Genomic DNA, 17318 nt, shown 5'->3' on the forward strand with positions numbered 1-17318 from the left:
TTCCAAATGTTCCTGCAGGAATTAGGCCATCCTCGGCCATATTCCAGTGCATCTCAAACGACTTTTGAGGACTCAAGGCATGGGCCAACATCAGCCCAACCCATTGAACAACTTCGTGCGGCAGAATCTTATCAAATTTCATCAGGCGCTTTCTCAGTTTTTCTCTACTCTTTTGAAGCCGGTGCATCACCTTCCCTTCTTGCTGTACCATTTTCTCGAGGCGTGCTTCAAGCGTTTGCTTCCAATACCGGTTAGATTCGCTTGCAACATGCCGCCAGAACGATTTGGGCAGGAAATAGTAGAAGAGGTCGATAGGTGACTGTGAAGCAGCTATGACGCCTTGTGAGGGTCCACAGTACCCGTCGTACATGTTGTCTACACCAGCATCATTAGTGACAGGCGTTGTTGCATCGTCCGGTAGAACAGTCCAGCCCTCTTGTGCCATGGCAGCAAGCTGAGTGGTGTCATAAATCTCAGACGACCCTGTCAGCATAATGTCCGTTAGATAAACTCTCCTTGGCTCCACGACAAAAAAAACAATACACACCTTGAACGCGCAACCGCATATCATCAATTTCAGCTGGCTTCATAAGGCCGATCATACGACTGACCTCTTGTGCGACTGACTCGTTTGTATCTTCACTCTCGCTGGAATTTTCATCCACAAATGTTTCAGCGGTCTCCACCAAATCATCACTCCCTTCTCCGTCCGAATCTAGAAAATCTTCATCTTCTCCCAATACGAGGTTTGGATCAGTGGCTTCCATCACCGAATTCGATTCCTCGAAATTGAGAAGAACTGACTGTTGCAGGCGGAATCGTCACTCCGTCGTCGTCTCGGGTCGTGTCGCCAGTATCACCTTCAGACTCAGAATCATCCCCATCACTCTCATCGAAATTGTACTCACTGTTTTCGCCATCGCTGCTATCGGCGATGACTGAATCCACATCACCATTTATATGTCCGACTGGAGATTTATTGGCATCATCAATAGTGTCAGCTTAGCATAACGTCAGCATATTATCGGGTTCTTATACCATTCTTGTCAGTGCTCATGAAACCAGGTTCTTGATTTGTCTGAGGGGGGTCTGCACGAAGTCCATCGTTTGCTACAAATACCTAGTTAGATCTTTATAGGCACCAGCACTGAAACGAAGCGGTACCTTGGGCGTTTTCGCCTCCCCACACTCTACCGAACGACGAGAGCTCTCGACGGCGATCTGCTGCTTCTTTGTCAAGCTGCTTCTTCGTCATCTTCTTCGTCTTCTTTGAAGAAGGCTTTGCGGTCTTCTGCTCTGTAGATGTCTGTTTCACGCGTTTCTTCGCCGGCGCTTTACCTGACGCAGGAGCATCTCTCTTTGGTGCAATTGCAGCCTCGATTTCGGGCGGATCAGGCACTGGAGTGGGAGAGTCTGACGCAGCAGCGCCTATAGTGCTTTGGACTAAATTTCAATACAAACAATAAGTCACTTTTGTAAACACATAGTAACAGCAAGATACTACTTACTCGCTTGAGAAGGCGGGCGCCCCGATACGTTCGCGTGTTAAGCTGCGCGCGCAGCTCTGTATCGCGACGCACATACGCCAGTAGCTCATCCTCGCCGTTGAAATAGTCCGTGCCGCGTTTACCTCCCCTAACTTTGCTTCCTGGTTTCAGGTAGTTGTGACTACACGCATTTATGCAAGTTAGTACATTAGTGTGGTGCAACAAAGTAGACAAAAAGGTAACGTACTGGATCTGGATGCCGGCTGCAGGCTTCCACGTCCAACCCTCCTTTCGTAGAAGTGGCCATACTGACTTGAAATCCATAAAGTAAGTCATTCTTGCGCTTGACTTGGCAAAAACGAAGAATGAGTGGCTTGGCGCGAAAGCGGCAAAGGGAACCAAAATTCATTTTTTTCCAAAATATGAGAGTCTGCTCTTTACGCGCGGTACATCAAGCCACCTGTTTCATGACCCAAATTAATTGCTGGATTTGTACACGTGGACCAATAACAGTCGATCAATTTATGGGAAGGGGCGTGGATACGCTTTTGCGGATTTCGTGGCATAGTGAATCTAAGTAATTGTTATGCTGTTCTGAACAGCATAAGACCATATTACAACCCTCCGCGTCCAAGGGGTTATATTTTTTTTTGCCCTAGAATTTAAAAAGGACAAAGCACAAAAATGGTCTGTTATTAGTGACACACTTGAGCGTCCTGTTGGACAACGATTAAATGAATATACCCCGGATAGAGGTCGTAAGGGTTTTTATGTCCCTAGAAGGAAGATCTTGTAAATGATCGTATTGCTACCAAGCCAAGACTCTAACTTGTCGTCCTATTTTTTCTCCCTTAACGTCAAGTTATATTTCTGTGTCTTGCAAAGCAGGAAATATGACAATACTTAACTGCAGCTTTGATCGCTGATTCAATAACTAGTGTATGATGATGAACTATTGCAATGCAAACTGCAGTGGTATTTTTCAGTAAAAATCGCTGCCAATAGATTTTCCAATCTCTGAGGCTGTATTTACGCTTCCTCTTCATCGTTCTCTGAAATGACGTTCATCTCCGCTATCTCTTGTCCTCCGCGTGTACTCTTCCCCGTAAACTCTGTCCCGACCTCTTCTTTGTTTTGCGATGACGAAATTTTGAGGTGCGAGTGCGAGTTGAAAAGGATGGGCCCGGCGATCTGCAAGAAGGTGCCTAGAAGCTCTTCATCGTCCGTGGAGAACACACCACTTGCGTCCAGCTTGTTGATCAGCTGAACGACTGCAATGACTTCGTACGATCCGTTGCGGAGAGGCATAGCGAGCACGCTTCGTGTCTGGTACCCGAGCTTTTGGTCGAAATCCTTGTTGAAACGCGGGTCGTCATAGGCATTCTCAAGGTTGATCGCTTCGTTATTCAACGCTACTGCACCCGCAATACCTTGGTTTAATGGCACACGGATATTCACCTCTCCCTGCAAAGTCCAGAGCTCATTCTTGGCACGATCCACAATGTACAGCGTGCAGCGATCTGAGTTGACGAACTTCTGGACGCGTGTAGAAATGGTGAACATGAGCGAGATGAAGCCCAGATCACGGTGCATATCCTGCACGATACTCAGCACGTCTTTGACTCTTTCACGCGCAATGCATGCGTCCGTGTGCGTATCCGCGTTGCTGAGTGCCACGCCTGCTTGCGCTGCTAGGATTGCCAGGAATTCCTCATCTTCGTCACAAAAACTCGCCTTCTTGTCGACGGAGATTTTGTTGAGAACCTGCATGACTCCAACAATGTGGTTGGCACCGTTGCGAACCGGTACACACAGCATTGACCGGGTCTGGTAACCATTGCGCTGGTCGTACTGTGAGTCAAAATTCGGGTCTGTATATGCGTCCGAGATGTTCATGGATTTGCCAGTCGCAGCCACGGTACCAGCAATTCCCTACTCACCGAGACCAAGCTATGGTTAGTTAACAATTCTACTCACCAATGTCACGATTGATCGAGCTCTGTTACCTTTCCGAATGGAACGTGAATATCCGTGGCACCCTCGGACACCTTGAGAACGAGCATATCCGTTGCTCGCTCCTTTTTTTAAGAAATCGCAAGATTTTTTTGTAAGAAATACACTGTCGAAACGATGTGGATAAATGCAAAAAGTGTTTTACATAAATGAAAAGTGTCGCTCTCTCCGCATTCAACACCGCGCATGCTTGCTTGATAATAATCTTGGTTGCTGCGAAGTTGTGTAGGTGTTAATGACGCGGTATTCACACGTTTTACATGTTAGTTCAGTCAACTCGATGCAAACAAACCTTCCATGGGGTCCAGCTCAGAGCCGATTACGCGGCAAGCCTGAATAACTTGCTCCATCTTGGATAATCGATGAACCAGCGCTGGGTCATTGCCATGTTGTGGGGCCAACGTATTGGGTACAGGTGGAGGGGGTCTGACAGTTCACTTTTTGTGAGTCAAAGCAGAAAGCCAGATGCATGCAAAACGTACGCAAACTTTCGGGGCTTGACCAGAATGCGACCATTCTCATCAGCTGAAGCGCTACATCACCAGAACGCTGAGTGTTATGTATGATCAATCTAAGGACAAACCACTGTGAGCTAAGACCTTGCTGCGGCGTAGCATTGCTTGATGTAGGCCAGCGTGTGTTCGGGTTGAAACTTCTCGCCACTCTTTCTCTAGCAAGTCAGATACCCATCGGTGAGGCTAGAGCCAATTAAGGGGTGTGATTTGATGGCATACATCTCCTATCTTTTCCTGTAGTAGAGCCTGGAGGAACGTGAGTGGATCATCAGGTCTGGACAGTAGCGCTTCCGCAGTCATCCACTCAATGAGTGATCGGAAGCCCATGGAGTTGAGGTAGGCCTCGCCAGCCTCAGCGTTCTGTGGGTCCATAATCGTTGTTGGTAGCAAACTATTGGTAGCAAACTATTGCGTCAAGTCTCTTCGTGTTGCTGTGCAATGGGACGCGAAACGACGCGTCCTTTCATGCACAACCGTCGAAGTTGAAGTGAACGTGGTAGTTGCCGAGCGCTGGCTAACGGAAGGCCATGCCAGGCAAAAGTCCGGCTGCAGACAAGTCTGGCCTGCAACGACTATGGAGCTCCAACTTCGATGAGCAGCGGGGCCTACGTCAACCATCAACAACTCAGGCTAATACTGGGGGTGAAACAGGGACGCTACCATCGGTGATTCGCCATCGTCGTACTGACCCACGAGCGGATTTTCGTCTTAATGTATTCACGCATTCGTTCTCGAGCGATGCGGTAACCGAGTCGACGTCAAGCAGAGATGATACTGCCGAGGAGACGGACGAAGGGAGAAAACTTTCCAGTCACAGCCGTCATCGACGTGTCAAGAGTTATGCTGGGTTAGCCGATTCGCAGCTTCTCGACTCGGGGCCTAACTATCGCCAACGCACGTATACTCGATCTCTAGAGTATCTGGTGCAGCACTTAGCCCCTTCCACTGGCTTCGGAGGCACTTTACCGTCACCTCGGTATACGTCACCGACTGCAAAGTCACCTCGGTATACGTCACCGACAGCAAAGTCGAAGAACGCCACGCCTCGTGTCTGGTCTCCTCGACATGGCAATGTCATACCAAGTGTTCCAGCTGTAGACTACCGCATGAAATACGAATTCGCTTTGATCTTACATAACAAACCGACTACGCCGCGCATTCTTGCTCGAAACGGACTGGACGCAGTGGGTAAGCGACAGATGGAGGTGCTCGGTCGCTGCATCAACGCAGGCTTCGAGGTCTTTGTTCTTTCAAGCACTTTGTATTCTCGCAAGTATCTAGTGCTGCTACTACGACCATCTCGTTCAAGACTGCAAACGGAGAAAAGTCGCTTGGCGCTGGAACGATGGCTGCAGATCGGAGCTGTGGGTGAAGTCCCCTCCGAAATCGAAGAACTCATCGCGTCCAGCAACATTGGGGACGTGGAATCCCCCACCAAAGAAGCAGAATACGAAAGCGTCAAAAAGGTGGAAGTTGACGATGAGAAGTTCACTCCTGCGGAACGGATCCAGACCATCGCTCGTATCATTACATCCACAGCCAATGTGGGTGAGCTGAATCCTCCAGGTGCCAATATCTCGTTTGAAGAGCTCAATCGCAATGATTCGATCATCATGGCGTGTTTCCCGCTCCACAATCGCTACGCCGATAGCAAGCTCTTGGCCAAGTGCGGTCACTGGTGGTGGAAGTCCACCGAGATCACGAACGAACTGCGTTACTACTACGGCGAGCGAGTGGCCTTCTACTTCAGCTTCTTGTTTGTCTACACCAAATGCCTGTTGGTTCCTGCTCTTGTAGGATGTACAGTGTACGTTTCCTGCAGATGGGTAGGAGCAGGTGCGTATATGAGGGCGCTGTGCATCTTCGGGTTTGGCACGGTGACAATCTGGGGCACCGTGTTTCTAAAAGCGTGGGCGAGACAGAACAACTTGCTGAACGATGCGTGGAATTTGAGATTATTCAAGGAAGCCGACTACCCAAACGCTACTTTCAAGCCTCAAGGCTATCGCGACGTAGTGGATTCTCACGGAATTGTGCTATTCCGTGAGCCTTACTACAATCCACTGTGTCGGATTCCAGCATATCTGCAAACATTCATGGTATTCGCACTGTTCATCGCTACGTACGTCGTGGGGACTGCCTTCTTCGTTCAATGGTATACAGCTGCTATGATGGCTCCTGTGTGCAGTAAATGCCCTGAATGTGTTGCCTTCCTATCGTGTTTCAACACTGAGAGACCCATTCTGTTTACGGGGAGGTGGTTTTACATTTTCGCACAAGGTATTTTACTTGGAGTCTCGCTCGACATCGTCGTTTACTTGCTGAGTGTGAAGCTGATTCGATTCTTCGTGACGCGAGAGAATCACGTCATGGACGCGCATTTCCAGCGAACGATGGTCAATCGGCTGTTTGCTATTAACTGGATCTCCTTCTTCCTGTGGTTTATGTTGATCTCGTTCGTGATCATTCCTTTTGGCGACGAAGTGGAAACGTGGTTGTCAGCCAACCTCAAATACACCAAACTGACGGTGGAGTGGCAAGGTGGCATTATCGACATGTCGACGGCATTTGTTACCCCACTACTCATCACTCAAGCGCTGAATCTCTTAATTGACACGTCGTTGCCAATTATTTTCCGACGAGAGAAACTGAGAGCTTCCAAATTGGCGAAAAAGATCATGAAAGCCAATCCAGCGGAGACACTTCTTGCACTATCAGAGTATCACTCGTCGTTTGAGAATATCCCCAGCAATCTATCGCAGTCGCCTTCGTCGCGTTCGCTAGCTTTTAAAACAAAAATTGAGGTAAGCAGCAACGCTTTTAGAACTCTACAGTAGATAGATGGTAGCTAACCTTGTGTGATACCGTAGCTTCAAATGATGACACCGATTCGAATCCCGTACCTTGAAGACGCACTGGGAGTATCGATCCCCACTCTGGAAGGCTTCGAAAACGAGAAGTGTGCGTGCCTCATTAGAGTTGCGTTTGTGCTCGAGAACATTTCTTTCTGACTTTATATTCAGACTTCATGACAGCCGATGATGTGCTTGAAGAAAGCCAATTGCCGCTGTATAACGCATTCGTAAGTGGACGGCATGATTTACAATAGTTATATGATATCTAAAACCTGTTTTATCATGTATTTGACAGCCCGACTACCTGCGCATGGTCATCCAATACGTGCGTTGACCCTCATCTTCGCTCTGTCGTGTTGCTAATCTCCCTTGTTGTTTAAACACAATCAGGGATACGTCGTCATGTTCTCGGCTGTTTGGCCATTCTGCGCAATGGCAGCATTCGCAAATAATGTCATTCACATCCAAAACGCGTTCTACAAGCTCGTTTTACTGCGTCGACGACCAGTTCCAAGGAAGGCGAACAGTATCGGACAGTGGGAAAAGATGCTCTTTATCACGTTGTTTTTGGCCATCTTCGTGGTCGTGGGGCTGATTTGCGTGAGCACCGGTGAGCTCGAGTACTTCATGTCGGAATGCATCGCTCTAGAGCGATTTAATGGCAATGACTTCAGGTTTGTTTCGCGCTGTCTCCTTGTTTTTTTTTTCTCCCCCCCCCACCGTCTGACTTGTCGTTTTCAGTATGGGTCCCGACTTTTCTTGTCTAAGCATTTCTTCTCGCTTTATCGTCGCGTTGATATTGGAGCACGCCGCCTTCCTTATCGTTTACATGCTTACGGACTACATCTCCGATACACCTGCCAGTGTGCGAACCTCATTTGAGCGGAAGAAGGAGCTCATTCGACGAGCAATCTGCGGGCAAGGACCTCCAACGACACCGAAGGCAGAAGGCAAGGGTTTGCCAATACACCACGGAATTAAGTCGTTTGAAACAGCGTAAGGCTGCCCACAAGGACAGGATTGCGCTTTGCATTCAGGACTTCAATAAACACACGGGTCTTCTGTCTTGATGTGACGTAAATACTTGACGTGAACTAACTATGAGAGCTCGATGTGCTCGGGGAACGCTTTGTCGTCTTTGCTGTCAGGCGTTCGCAGATCGTCAATGACCTGATAAGAAACAGCCAAGTGAATGATGCTACGATAACACCCCACGCAGCGTTGATTCGAACGTACCACGACTGATCCCACCAACGCTTTCAACCGAATTAGAACCTTTGGCACTGGTGACCATGCCCACTTGTCTTCTGGCAGTTCCTTATTCCTCGTATCCGAGACGGCATTCCACAGATACGTAGCAGAGGCACATAGCACGACGATGTAGAAGAAGAATGGCGCGTACGAGCGAGAAGGTTCAGCTCTCATCTGTTGGCTGCTGCGTTCAAGCTTCTCTGTTCTCTGAATTGAGACGCTCTCTACACTCACGCGCTGGTAATTACCTTCTTGGCCCAGCGTCTTCGCTAAGAGCCCTTCCATCGTCCCAGCCAGTTGGTCACGGGCGTCTCCATCGTATTTCTGCTCGTCCTGCAGCCAGGTCTCGGGCACTTTTCTCGCTGCGATGTGCACGGGCAGTGTGACATTCAACTTCATGAGTCGATCACTCGCCTCCAGCACCTGTTGCTCTTGCTGCGCGTAGTACTGCATCACCTCCTTCATAACCTGTTCGTGCTCCTCAATGTGCGTCTTTGTCTGCTCGTTAAATCTACTCTGAGCCATGTTCTGCAGCATTCTTGTCCTCGTCGAGGCTGCCACTTGCGCCTTCTGGCAGATCTGCAGGAAATTGCCGGCCGTCGCCTGTAGTCTCGTAGTGTCCCTGCCCAGCAGCTCAAAGCTCCTCTCTAACCGTTCAAATTGCGCTCTGGTCTGTACATTGCTGATCCCAGAGGTGCGAACAGCCAATTTCAGCACGTTAATGCCGCTAGAAAGCAAAAAGATCGCCAATACGCCGCCTAGTAGAGCGCGCAACAGCCAACTGAGCGCGAAAGACGATGCCTTCGACTCCGTCTGCTGTTGGATGGACAGCCCTGTTGCTGCTGCTGTCGACGCTGCACATGGTTGACGTGGTGGACGACGGTGCGATGCTACGTGCAGAGGTTCCGTGTCCTCGACGGACGCGGTAGAGCGCATGCTGTCCGACAGTCCGAGGCGCACCATGTTTGCAGAGTCTTTCTCTGTGGTTTTGTATGGACGGCGCGAAAACTGGATTCAAATCCATTTCATAGTGGTATCAAGTCAAATCGAAAATATGGCGTTATAACGTAGCACAAATCCTGGGGCATGCCATCCTCTTGAAGTGTAAGGTGCATTGTTAGAATGGCTACAGCTTATCGATCATCGCTGACTCTGGTTCCTGCTTCTCTATGTACAGGTTGAGGCGGATAGGGAAAGCGTCTGCGTGGATGGATTTGACTGGGAAAATGCCCTTCTGCTTCTTCTGGTCCTCGCACCAGAAAGGATCTGCCAGCACCCATGAGTTGCTGACAGTGTCGTCATTGATGGCAGTTCCTCGGCAAGTAGCGTCTTCCACTGTCTGTGCCAGAATTCGAAACGTATGCGGCTTATTGCTGGCTGTTTGTTCGCCTTTATTTGAGGCTGCAGCAGCCACTAATGCCACCATTCCTGCTCGGAGAGCTTCTTCAAGCTGCACTAGCGGAAGCCGATAGTCCTCTTCATTTCCTGCTTCTTCAGTGAACGTTTCACTCCACCCAGGCTCGATCACAAGCGTCTCGGTCGTTCTTCCATCCTTAGAGAGAAGGACCACGCAGAGCTTCTCCAATTCTCCTTTTACCAGCCACGTGCGACATCCGGTCAACATGGAGTGGATGTATTCGCACAGCAGCGGGTGGCGGCTCATGTGGATCGGGACATCGTACAGCACGCGCTTCTCAAAAGAGTCTACTCAGCAGTACAGCGGCAAAGTAAATAGTCATTCACACAGCTACAGTATTGGCTAGGACACCCACCTTTGGGATACACTTGCCACGTGAACCTACAACAGCGTCAAACGCCAACAATTCAACTTGCACTTGAGATTTTGAGCACACCACCAACAGCCAGATGAAATATCCCATTTAACGCACAGAAACTCGTGCACAGCAGCCTCAAGGAACTCGAGCACCAGGTCCGCCAGAGTCTCCTTCTTGGGTCGGTCTGTCTCCATACGAGCAGCTTTCCCTCTTCTGAATGACACTACGTCACTATGCTCACTATTGCTCACTCGACAATTTGACTGCTGACAAAATGTGGAGAAACTTGGCGTATGGGTCGCAGCAGGTGGCGGAGGCTGCGCCCGCCGTTGCCCCCACCAAGTCGGTGAAGGAGACAGTGGTCTCTCAAGGTTCGTCACTATAATCTGCGCTATTGCGTTGCAGCTGTGGCAAAGTTGGGAGACTAAATCCTTGTGTCTTGTGGTAGTGGACGCGTCGTCCGTGCCCAAAAATGACGGCGCTAAGGTCTACAAGATCCTCGAGTTCCTGCGGAAAGTCCCCATGCACAAGCCTGTGTCTGTGACCGACATATTCAAGCACACAGGCGTCGTATGTAGCAGCAATCTCCTTGATAACATGGTGGCAGAGTTGCACTGACTGCTGGGGATTCTGTTAGGACCTCACCATGGACGACCAAGTGGAGCAACGACTCAAGAACAACCCAAAAGTTCGACTGCAAGGAGATCAGTATGCCTACCAGGTGCGATATAGAAAATCGAGTGAAATACTCATAACGTGGTCCTGGCTGAGAGTTTGCATCTACTGTGTGTGTTTGCAGGCCAAATATGACATCAAGAATCGCATGCAGTTGCTTAAAATCCTTGATCGAGTGAGTTGATACTTCTACAGCTATTTATCTGCTAGTAAAGGCTAATTAGACTGTCTTGTTGTTGCTGTAGATTCCTGAGGGGATGCCAATCGAAGACTTGATCGACTGCTACGTCAACGTGGAGGACGACTTGAAGGAGTTGACACGCACAGGAGAGATCATTTGCTTAAAGAACGCGGATAAGGGCGCGGAGGTGTACTATTCGCGCGGATCTCCCTACCTCGTGGATCTCTCTGGTGTTGCTACGGTCGAAGCTGGCAGCTACTTGGTTCATTCCAGCCACGACACTACCGACGAAATCCGTCGTGGTGACGCATTCCGCGTTGGAGACAACTGGTTCCGCGTCTCAGCTGCTGTCAAGGTGCTGAACAGTGTCATGTTCGTGTACTGTTCCTCTATACTGACTGGAAAAATGCTGCTGTCAATGACATTTAGAGCTCGAGCACAACGCGTCCTGCTCCTTTTGCTGGCATGGCGACGAAGAGTGTTTCGTCAACACGTGACTTAAACGTGTCAAAGAAAATCAAGTACGTTGCCTGCTAGCTTTCCTTTAAATATTATATCCTAATCTGTTGCTGCAGGTACATGTTCAAGTTTGACAAGGATCATCTTCCTTTAGACGTCCCTTTCCCGGACGCCAAGAGGAGGAATATCGCTAGTAGCGATCGCTGGGACCTGCTACCCAAACGAGGCCCCAAATTTCAGATGGTGAAGCACGGTACGAAATCCTATGACGTTTTGTTCACATGTACAAAGAAGCTGATGAGTGTTGTATCATTTGCTGCAGGCTGCACGAATGATATCCGTCAGCTGTGGCGCGACACTCTGCGGACATGGCCTACAGATCGTGCCGAGTTCGAGAAGAAACTGGTCCAAGCTGGCCTGACAACGCAAGCAAAGGTTGACGCAAACCGTCGCCAGATGAAGCGCCGTCTCAAGGAGGACAAGAAGAAGAATCGTCCTCGCAAGCAGCGCGATATCAAGATTACCAACCACCATCTTATCGGCACGAAGCTCGGCGAGATATTGGCCAAGGGCAGCCAGGAGCAGTTCACACTTGGTGCTGTGAGATTCGAGAAGAAGTAGCCACCTTAGCAAAGGGTGAAGCGCTCTTTTCTTCTGCCAGATCAATAAACTCTGCTTTGTACACCGTCTAGCAGCAAGAGTTTATTGAAAAGATGTTCTCATAGTTGCAGAACCCCTTTCTGTCTGAAGAACAAAATGCCGATAGCTGTGATCACTATGAAGACTACCACACAAGTGATCGCAACTCCCCAGAACCAGCCCCAGGCCTCCTCAACGCCTGATGCCAGATTCATACCGAACACTCCAGCAAGTAGCGTGCCCACTGACAGGCTGATGGTAACGAGAGAGAAGATGAGGTCGACTCGGAGCAAGTAGTTTCGCATCGAGTCGAGCTTCAGCATGACTAAGCTTTCCGTATTCGTAATACGTTGCTGCATCAAGTCCGCCTTCGTGCGTGTGGAGAAGATATCTTGCAAGTAATTCTCGATCAGCACTTCCGCTTCCTCTGAATCGAAGCTGTAGAGATCCGTGAGAAGCGAAGGCTCTTCGTGCAGCTTCGTGAGGTACAGCAAGCGCAGATCTTCCTCATTGTCTAGCAGCTCCATCAACACACGACGTACTCCATCCACTTGCGACTCGAACTCGTTCATTGTGTTCTTGAACTCGCGCAGTGTCTCGAGCTCTCGTGAGTGCAGGTTTCCTTGCACCAATCGATCCAGCGCTGAGATCACGATGGGCGAGAGTTTCTCGTAGTCGGCCTGGAAGTATCTGGCTAGCGTCGCTAGCAGCGCCTCTAGTGCCCTGCAGAACATACAACCACATATCTCAGTTTTACAGTCCATTGCTATAATGTCGTTAGCTGCTTGCTCTGACCTGAACTCGTACGGGTCTTCTGCATTCTCTCGAGCAGTTTGAGTAAATTGCTCTTTGAGAATAGACAGAAGACTGTCAGCTCCATCAGGTACGTACACAAGACACACGTCTCGCATCACGATCGCGCGCAACGGGTCTACAGGAAACAACAGCATCGATCAGCACCAACCAAATCTCCAAACTTTTTACAGTCACTCTTCGTACCGGCACTGATCAGAATCGCCTGCTTTCGAATAATAATCGCTGGCTCATTCGACACGGAAAAGGCGTTCTCCATCCGTCGAATGTCTCGTGCATGAACGCGCTAAAGCAATGGTAGGCCACATAAGTGTTGCTCAAGTCTCTCGACAGCCTCCAAGACGCACCTGAACGTCACAGACTGTGGCGTAATTAGGTCCATCGGGCCCTCCGCCTTCTCCTCGCATTATGTTCATACTGGCACGCCGGCCCTTAACACCCAAACTGCCCAGCCGCCGCAGTGGTAGCCCCGCGACGTCCGCAACCTCACCGACTTCTTCAGGGTCCTCCTCTCTGGGCAAAGCTGCCTGCTGAGTCATCCGCAGGACGTCCAACCTGCTCATTTCCTTAAACTCGGAATCTCCGTTGCGATCGAACAGCAGCACTAGCACACGCCCGTTTTTGGAGCCTGGGTCGAATTGGCATGCGAAGCGCTTGAGTGAGCTGGTCCCAGGTGAGCTGGCGCCGCTCAACTCCGTTGGATCAGTCGTACGCAGGTCAATGCGGTGGTAGTTACTCCCGGGGCTATGTGTCTCCATCGTCGGGGTCTCCACTGCGCTGTCGGACACCGACATGTTTATCGAATGTCACGGTACGATGAACAATTGGCTGTTTTACTGTCGCTTAGAATCTCATACAGTAGGTGACGAATAAGAACACAAACGCATAACCGGACGATGTATACAGTTCGTATACGAATGGCAACACACTCTTGGTGAAAGTCTTTTGGTAGCAATTACTTTACCCCACGCCTACTACGAGGTCTGCCTATCTAAACTAGCGCTTGGACGTTTGTCTTCAGTGGCTGCTGGCCTTAAAAGCATTAATAGAGAACTTTAGTTTCTGGAATAACGTAAGGCTTGGAATAACGATTATCTGGATAAAATCTAAATAAATGACGGATAGATTACCGATCGATATTCCTTTACTTTATTCCAGTGGATTCCACTGGAATAAATTTCTGGACGAAGAAAACTCTTATTCCAAAGCCTGAGTAATTCCAGAAACTAAAGTTCTCTAACGCTAGTTTTTTTATATTGCTCCGATTTGGACGTGAATGGGCCAATCGAAAGCTAAGAACTTGCTGAACACAGCTGCACCAATAGTTTTGGTTAAAAGAAAGCTCATAAATTGACAAAAAAGGTTAAAAAAAATAATCGCTTTTGACAAAACAGTTGTTTTCCGATACAAAACCAAGTACATATGTTTGCCATTAGGGCCCTGTTTCACGTTTTGTCCTTGGAGGATACCAGCGAGCACGCGGCGCGAGCAAGCGCCCTCTGGTTGTATGGGACACCGACGACAGCGAGAGCGGTGCATCGGACGTCTTCCGGGACGATGTCGGGCAGCCAATACCACTTTTGGCGCCTTTGATTGAAGGCCAATCGACGGAAGAGTCGAAAGAGGGTGCGAGTAGCGGAGAAGGGCTGGAGATAACAAGCAGCGGGAGCTGAGGATCGTTTTGTGTGGTAGCCCCTTCGCTGCAGAATATGCAGTTTTCGGCTTGGGAGGCCTTTGAGGCATACGTGGCTGTCTTCGAGGTCCAGTCATTCCAGGTACGGTAGCCAACCGATTTGGTGTTTTCATTATTGTTTGCTCATTCGTCTACAAACGGCGCTATTTAGTTACGTGTTTTAGGCCTTCAAGTCTCGTATAAATACTACAGCGACTGAGTGCAACGCATGAATTGACAAGAAGCACTCGAAGGCGGTCAAGATCCCTCAGACCTAGATTCAGTATGCTAAGACATTCGTCAGCACGCATCACGGCAAGTACAACGTCTAAGCCTCGAGTAAGCGGTCACGGCATCTCGTGCAAAGATTTGCTTGGCACAGGTATAGCTGGCCTCAGTCGGGTTCTGTCGGGTTCGGTCGGGGTTAAATGATCCAGTTGAATCCAATCTGGTCTAATCGAAGACAGTCGGTCTCAGTATGAGCTGTTTCATTATGTGGTAGCATAACGGTAATGGTCTGTTATTGAAACTTGAAACATTTGCAGATAAAATACTTGTGTCTTGGTCGTGGACAAGAAGAAGAAGACGTTTGCGATCAGAAAACTAAGGGCGAACTGGAGTACAGACATCGGCTTTCTAATCATTTCTATTGAGTCCATACTTATAATCGTCTGGCTCTAGATGAAGCTGCCTTGCATACAGTCAATGTTCTCAAAAAAGCTGGTGCAAAATAATCAAGTATCATCAAATTCATCACTGAACATTCAGACTGTAACCCAAACGCCCAGGACGTACACAATCTTGCCAGGAAGCTGATGACTCGCGAGGCCATGGACGGTCCTAGTAACAGTGGCAAGCGTTTGCATAAGTGGATGAAGCATTTTGGTGATCAGCCGGAAAATGGTGGACGAAATTTTTCCTTGACGACGTAAACCAAAAGGTAAACGAATTAATCTTCGTCTCGCTCAAATCGAAATACGAGATAGCAGTTTCGTTGCTGTGCGCTGAGTTTTTAGAAAGTTTAAACCTGTATCACACTTCATATCAGACTTATGAGAATACTGTACGATCGATTTCCAGAAGTGCTTCTTATCGATACCACGCATGGGACAAACCTATCCAAGTACAATATATTTTTTGTTTATGGCCCATGACACGTTCGGTCGGGGCCAGTCTGTACAGCACACACTTCTTCAAAACGAGCAATACGTGACTCTACTGACGGCGATGAGAGAGTTCAAATCGAAGAATCCGGCTTGCTCGCGACTACAATGTATTTTGGTGGATAAAGATTTCACGTAGATCTCGATTATGAAGGATGCATTTCCTGGGGTTAGCATTTTTACTTTTTCAATTCCACGCGCTTAAATATCTGCGTGAAGAGATTTCTTCTAGCGACTATGAATTCGCTAAGTCGCAGAAGGAACAGCTTAGTGCAGTAATGGGTCTACTAGGGTACTCAAAAACGGAGGCAGAGTAGGACAAGCACTTTAGTATATGGCTCATATCGCTTCTACTGGATTATCAGTTCCGGCTGTTGTGTCATGTGAATATGAATAGGGCTCGGTCGGAAACGATTAGGGGTCAGTCGGGGGAGCAACTACGGTGGATGCTGAAGATCAACCGTTTCTAAATTATTTCAGCGCAATTGGGATAATTATCGTAATTTGACCTGTGCCCATAATAAGCAGAATATGGTGACACTGGGCAGCAGCACTAACAACCGTTTAAATGCCTCCTAGAAACAACTCAAAATATGGGGACTATTTCACAGCTGTTGACGAGTGCATCGCGTCCATAATGTATTATCAATCTCTCGGGAGAAGAGATTTATCGGCGAAGTGTTCGAAGATGTGAGAGTTCAGCATTCAGATTACGATCTGGAAATGAATTTGGCTGCCAATACTGTTAGTCAGAACGCTTGCGAGCTGATTTACAGGCCGTATTATTACGCACTTGGGCGCGCATCTTACATGTACACGTATTTTGAAAGCTATCCACGTATGTATTTTATCATGAGTACGTGCCGGCACGACGATGCTTTGGACGAGATTAACTCAGAACGCTCTGTAACAATGCGCGACTGGACATTCTCATGGTTTTCACGGCCACGAGATTCCTGCCGTGTTGGTATGTCTTTTATCATACGAAAGTGCTGGATAAAGATACGGTAATCACAGTGCACTCGCTAAACAAGAGGTGGTTGGTCGGTCGGCCATCGAAAACACGAGCTTAACCAGTGGTGCGATCGTACCAATTTCTTTCGAAGTGAAAAGTGTTATATTTATACACGAGAGGCCCTGGGATACAAACCGCAAGTTACGCAAAGCCCTGCCAATTGTCTCCGAAATATGCGATACCATGTCTGGGGCTTGGTATGGTGCAATACAAAATGGCGATGCAAGCTGACCCCTCTTAAAGTAAACCGCCACCTGGTATGGTGCAATACATAATGGCGATGCAAGTATCTGCACTTGTATTTGCACTTGTATCTACAAGTATCTGCACTTGTATCTGCATCGCCATTCTGTATTGCACCATACCAGGTGGCGGTTTACTTTAAGAGGAGTCAGTTTGAAGATCCTATACCAGAGATGAATCCATGTCTAAATGATCAACTGATGGATCTTTCGTCAAGCCTTAAGGTGAACACGACACGACACGATAATCTCCAGCTTTCTGTGCAGGAGAAATCAATACGGACAGTCAGCTGAGTCGAGTCTGTTGGGACAGTCGGGTCAGTCGCCAAGTGATCGCTGAATCCGTGACAAATCTGAAGTACGCCGGTGATAACACGCCATTTGTCATTGCCAGCCCTCCTCTCTCACGCGGGCGAGCCTAAACAATCGATCAGATCAAAAAAGGGCGCTCGATAAAAGGCAATCGTTGCTGCTGCTGAAGACTCGGGATTGTATCACTCTGACTTGAGTCGTCAATCATAGATGCACTAGCTAATACAGCTACTTATGAATGTTTGACTGGT

General features: G+C 48.6%; 5 protein-coding genes across 5 annotated transcripts; 2 read left to right on the forward strand and 3 right to left on the reverse strand.

Moving 5' to 3' along the window:
- Positions 1-2516: 2516 nt before the first annotated feature.
- On the reverse strand, positions 2517-4387 carry PITG_17975 (dual 3',5'-cyclic-AMP and-GMP phosphodiesterase, putative; the record flags this gene model as incomplete). The annotated part of the gene is made up of 6 exons (XM_002997860.1): positions 2517-3419; positions 3646-3713; positions 3793-3926; positions 3983-4033; positions 4100-4170; positions 4235-4387. The coding sequence occupies 6 exons, from the start codon at positions 4385-4387 to the stop codon at positions 2517-2519; spliced, it is 1380 nt and encodes a 459-aa protein (XP_002997906.1).
- Positions 4388-4542: 155 nt separating this feature from the next.
- On the forward strand, positions 4543-7870 carry PITG_17976 (uncharacterized protein; the record flags this gene model as incomplete). The annotated part of the gene is made up of 8 exons (XM_002997861.1): positions 4543-4772; positions 4815-5436; positions 5503-6819; positions 6886-6976; positions 7039-7097; positions 7166-7195; positions 7261-7544; positions 7612-7870. 8 exons carry the CDS (start codon positions 4543-4545, stop codon positions 7868-7870), a joined length of 2892 nt encoding a protein of 963 aa, XP_002997907.1.
- Positions 7871-9213: 1343 nt separating this feature from the next.
- On the reverse strand, positions 9214-10101 carry PITG_17977 (uncharacterized protein; the record flags this gene model as incomplete). Its single annotated transcript, XM_002997862.1, has 2 exons — positions 9214-9825; positions 9894-10101. The coding sequence occupies one exon, from the start codon at positions 9782-9784 to the stop codon at positions 9248-9250; it is 537 nt and encodes a 178-aa protein (XP_002997908.1).
- Positions 10102-10167: 66 nt separating this feature from the next.
- Positions 10168-11902, forward strand: PITG_17978 (uncharacterized protein; the record flags this gene model as incomplete). The annotated part of the gene is made up of 8 exons (XM_002997863.1): positions 10168-10267; positions 10345-10466; positions 10534-10617; positions 10696-10746; positions 10817-11107; positions 11182-11273; positions 11328-11464; positions 11534-11902. 8 exons carry the CDS (start codon positions 10171-10173, stop codon positions 11830-11832), a joined length of 1173 nt encoding a protein of 390 aa, XP_002997909.1.
- A 28-nt stretch (positions 11903-11930) lies between these two features.
- Positions 11931-13421, reverse strand: PITG_17979 (CorA Metal Ion Transporter (MIT) Family; the record flags this gene model as incomplete). The annotated part of the gene is made up of 4 exons (XM_002997864.1): positions 11931-12573; positions 12646-12781; positions 12850-12949; positions 13011-13421. The coding sequence occupies 4 exons, from the start codon at positions 13419-13421 to the stop codon at positions 11931-11933; spliced, it is 1290 nt and encodes a 429-aa protein (XP_002997910.1).
- Between the last annotated feature and the right edge of the window lie 3897 nt (positions 13422-17318).

The sequence above is a fragment of the Phytophthora infestans genome, genomic scaffold, assembly GCF_000142945.1.
Source record: "Phytophthora infestans T30-4 supercont1.65 genomic scaffold, whole genome shotgun sequence".
In the NCBI taxonomy this organism is placed as follows: domain Eukaryota; phylum Oomycota; class Peronosporomycetes; order Peronosporales; family Peronosporaceae; genus Phytophthora; species Phytophthora infestans.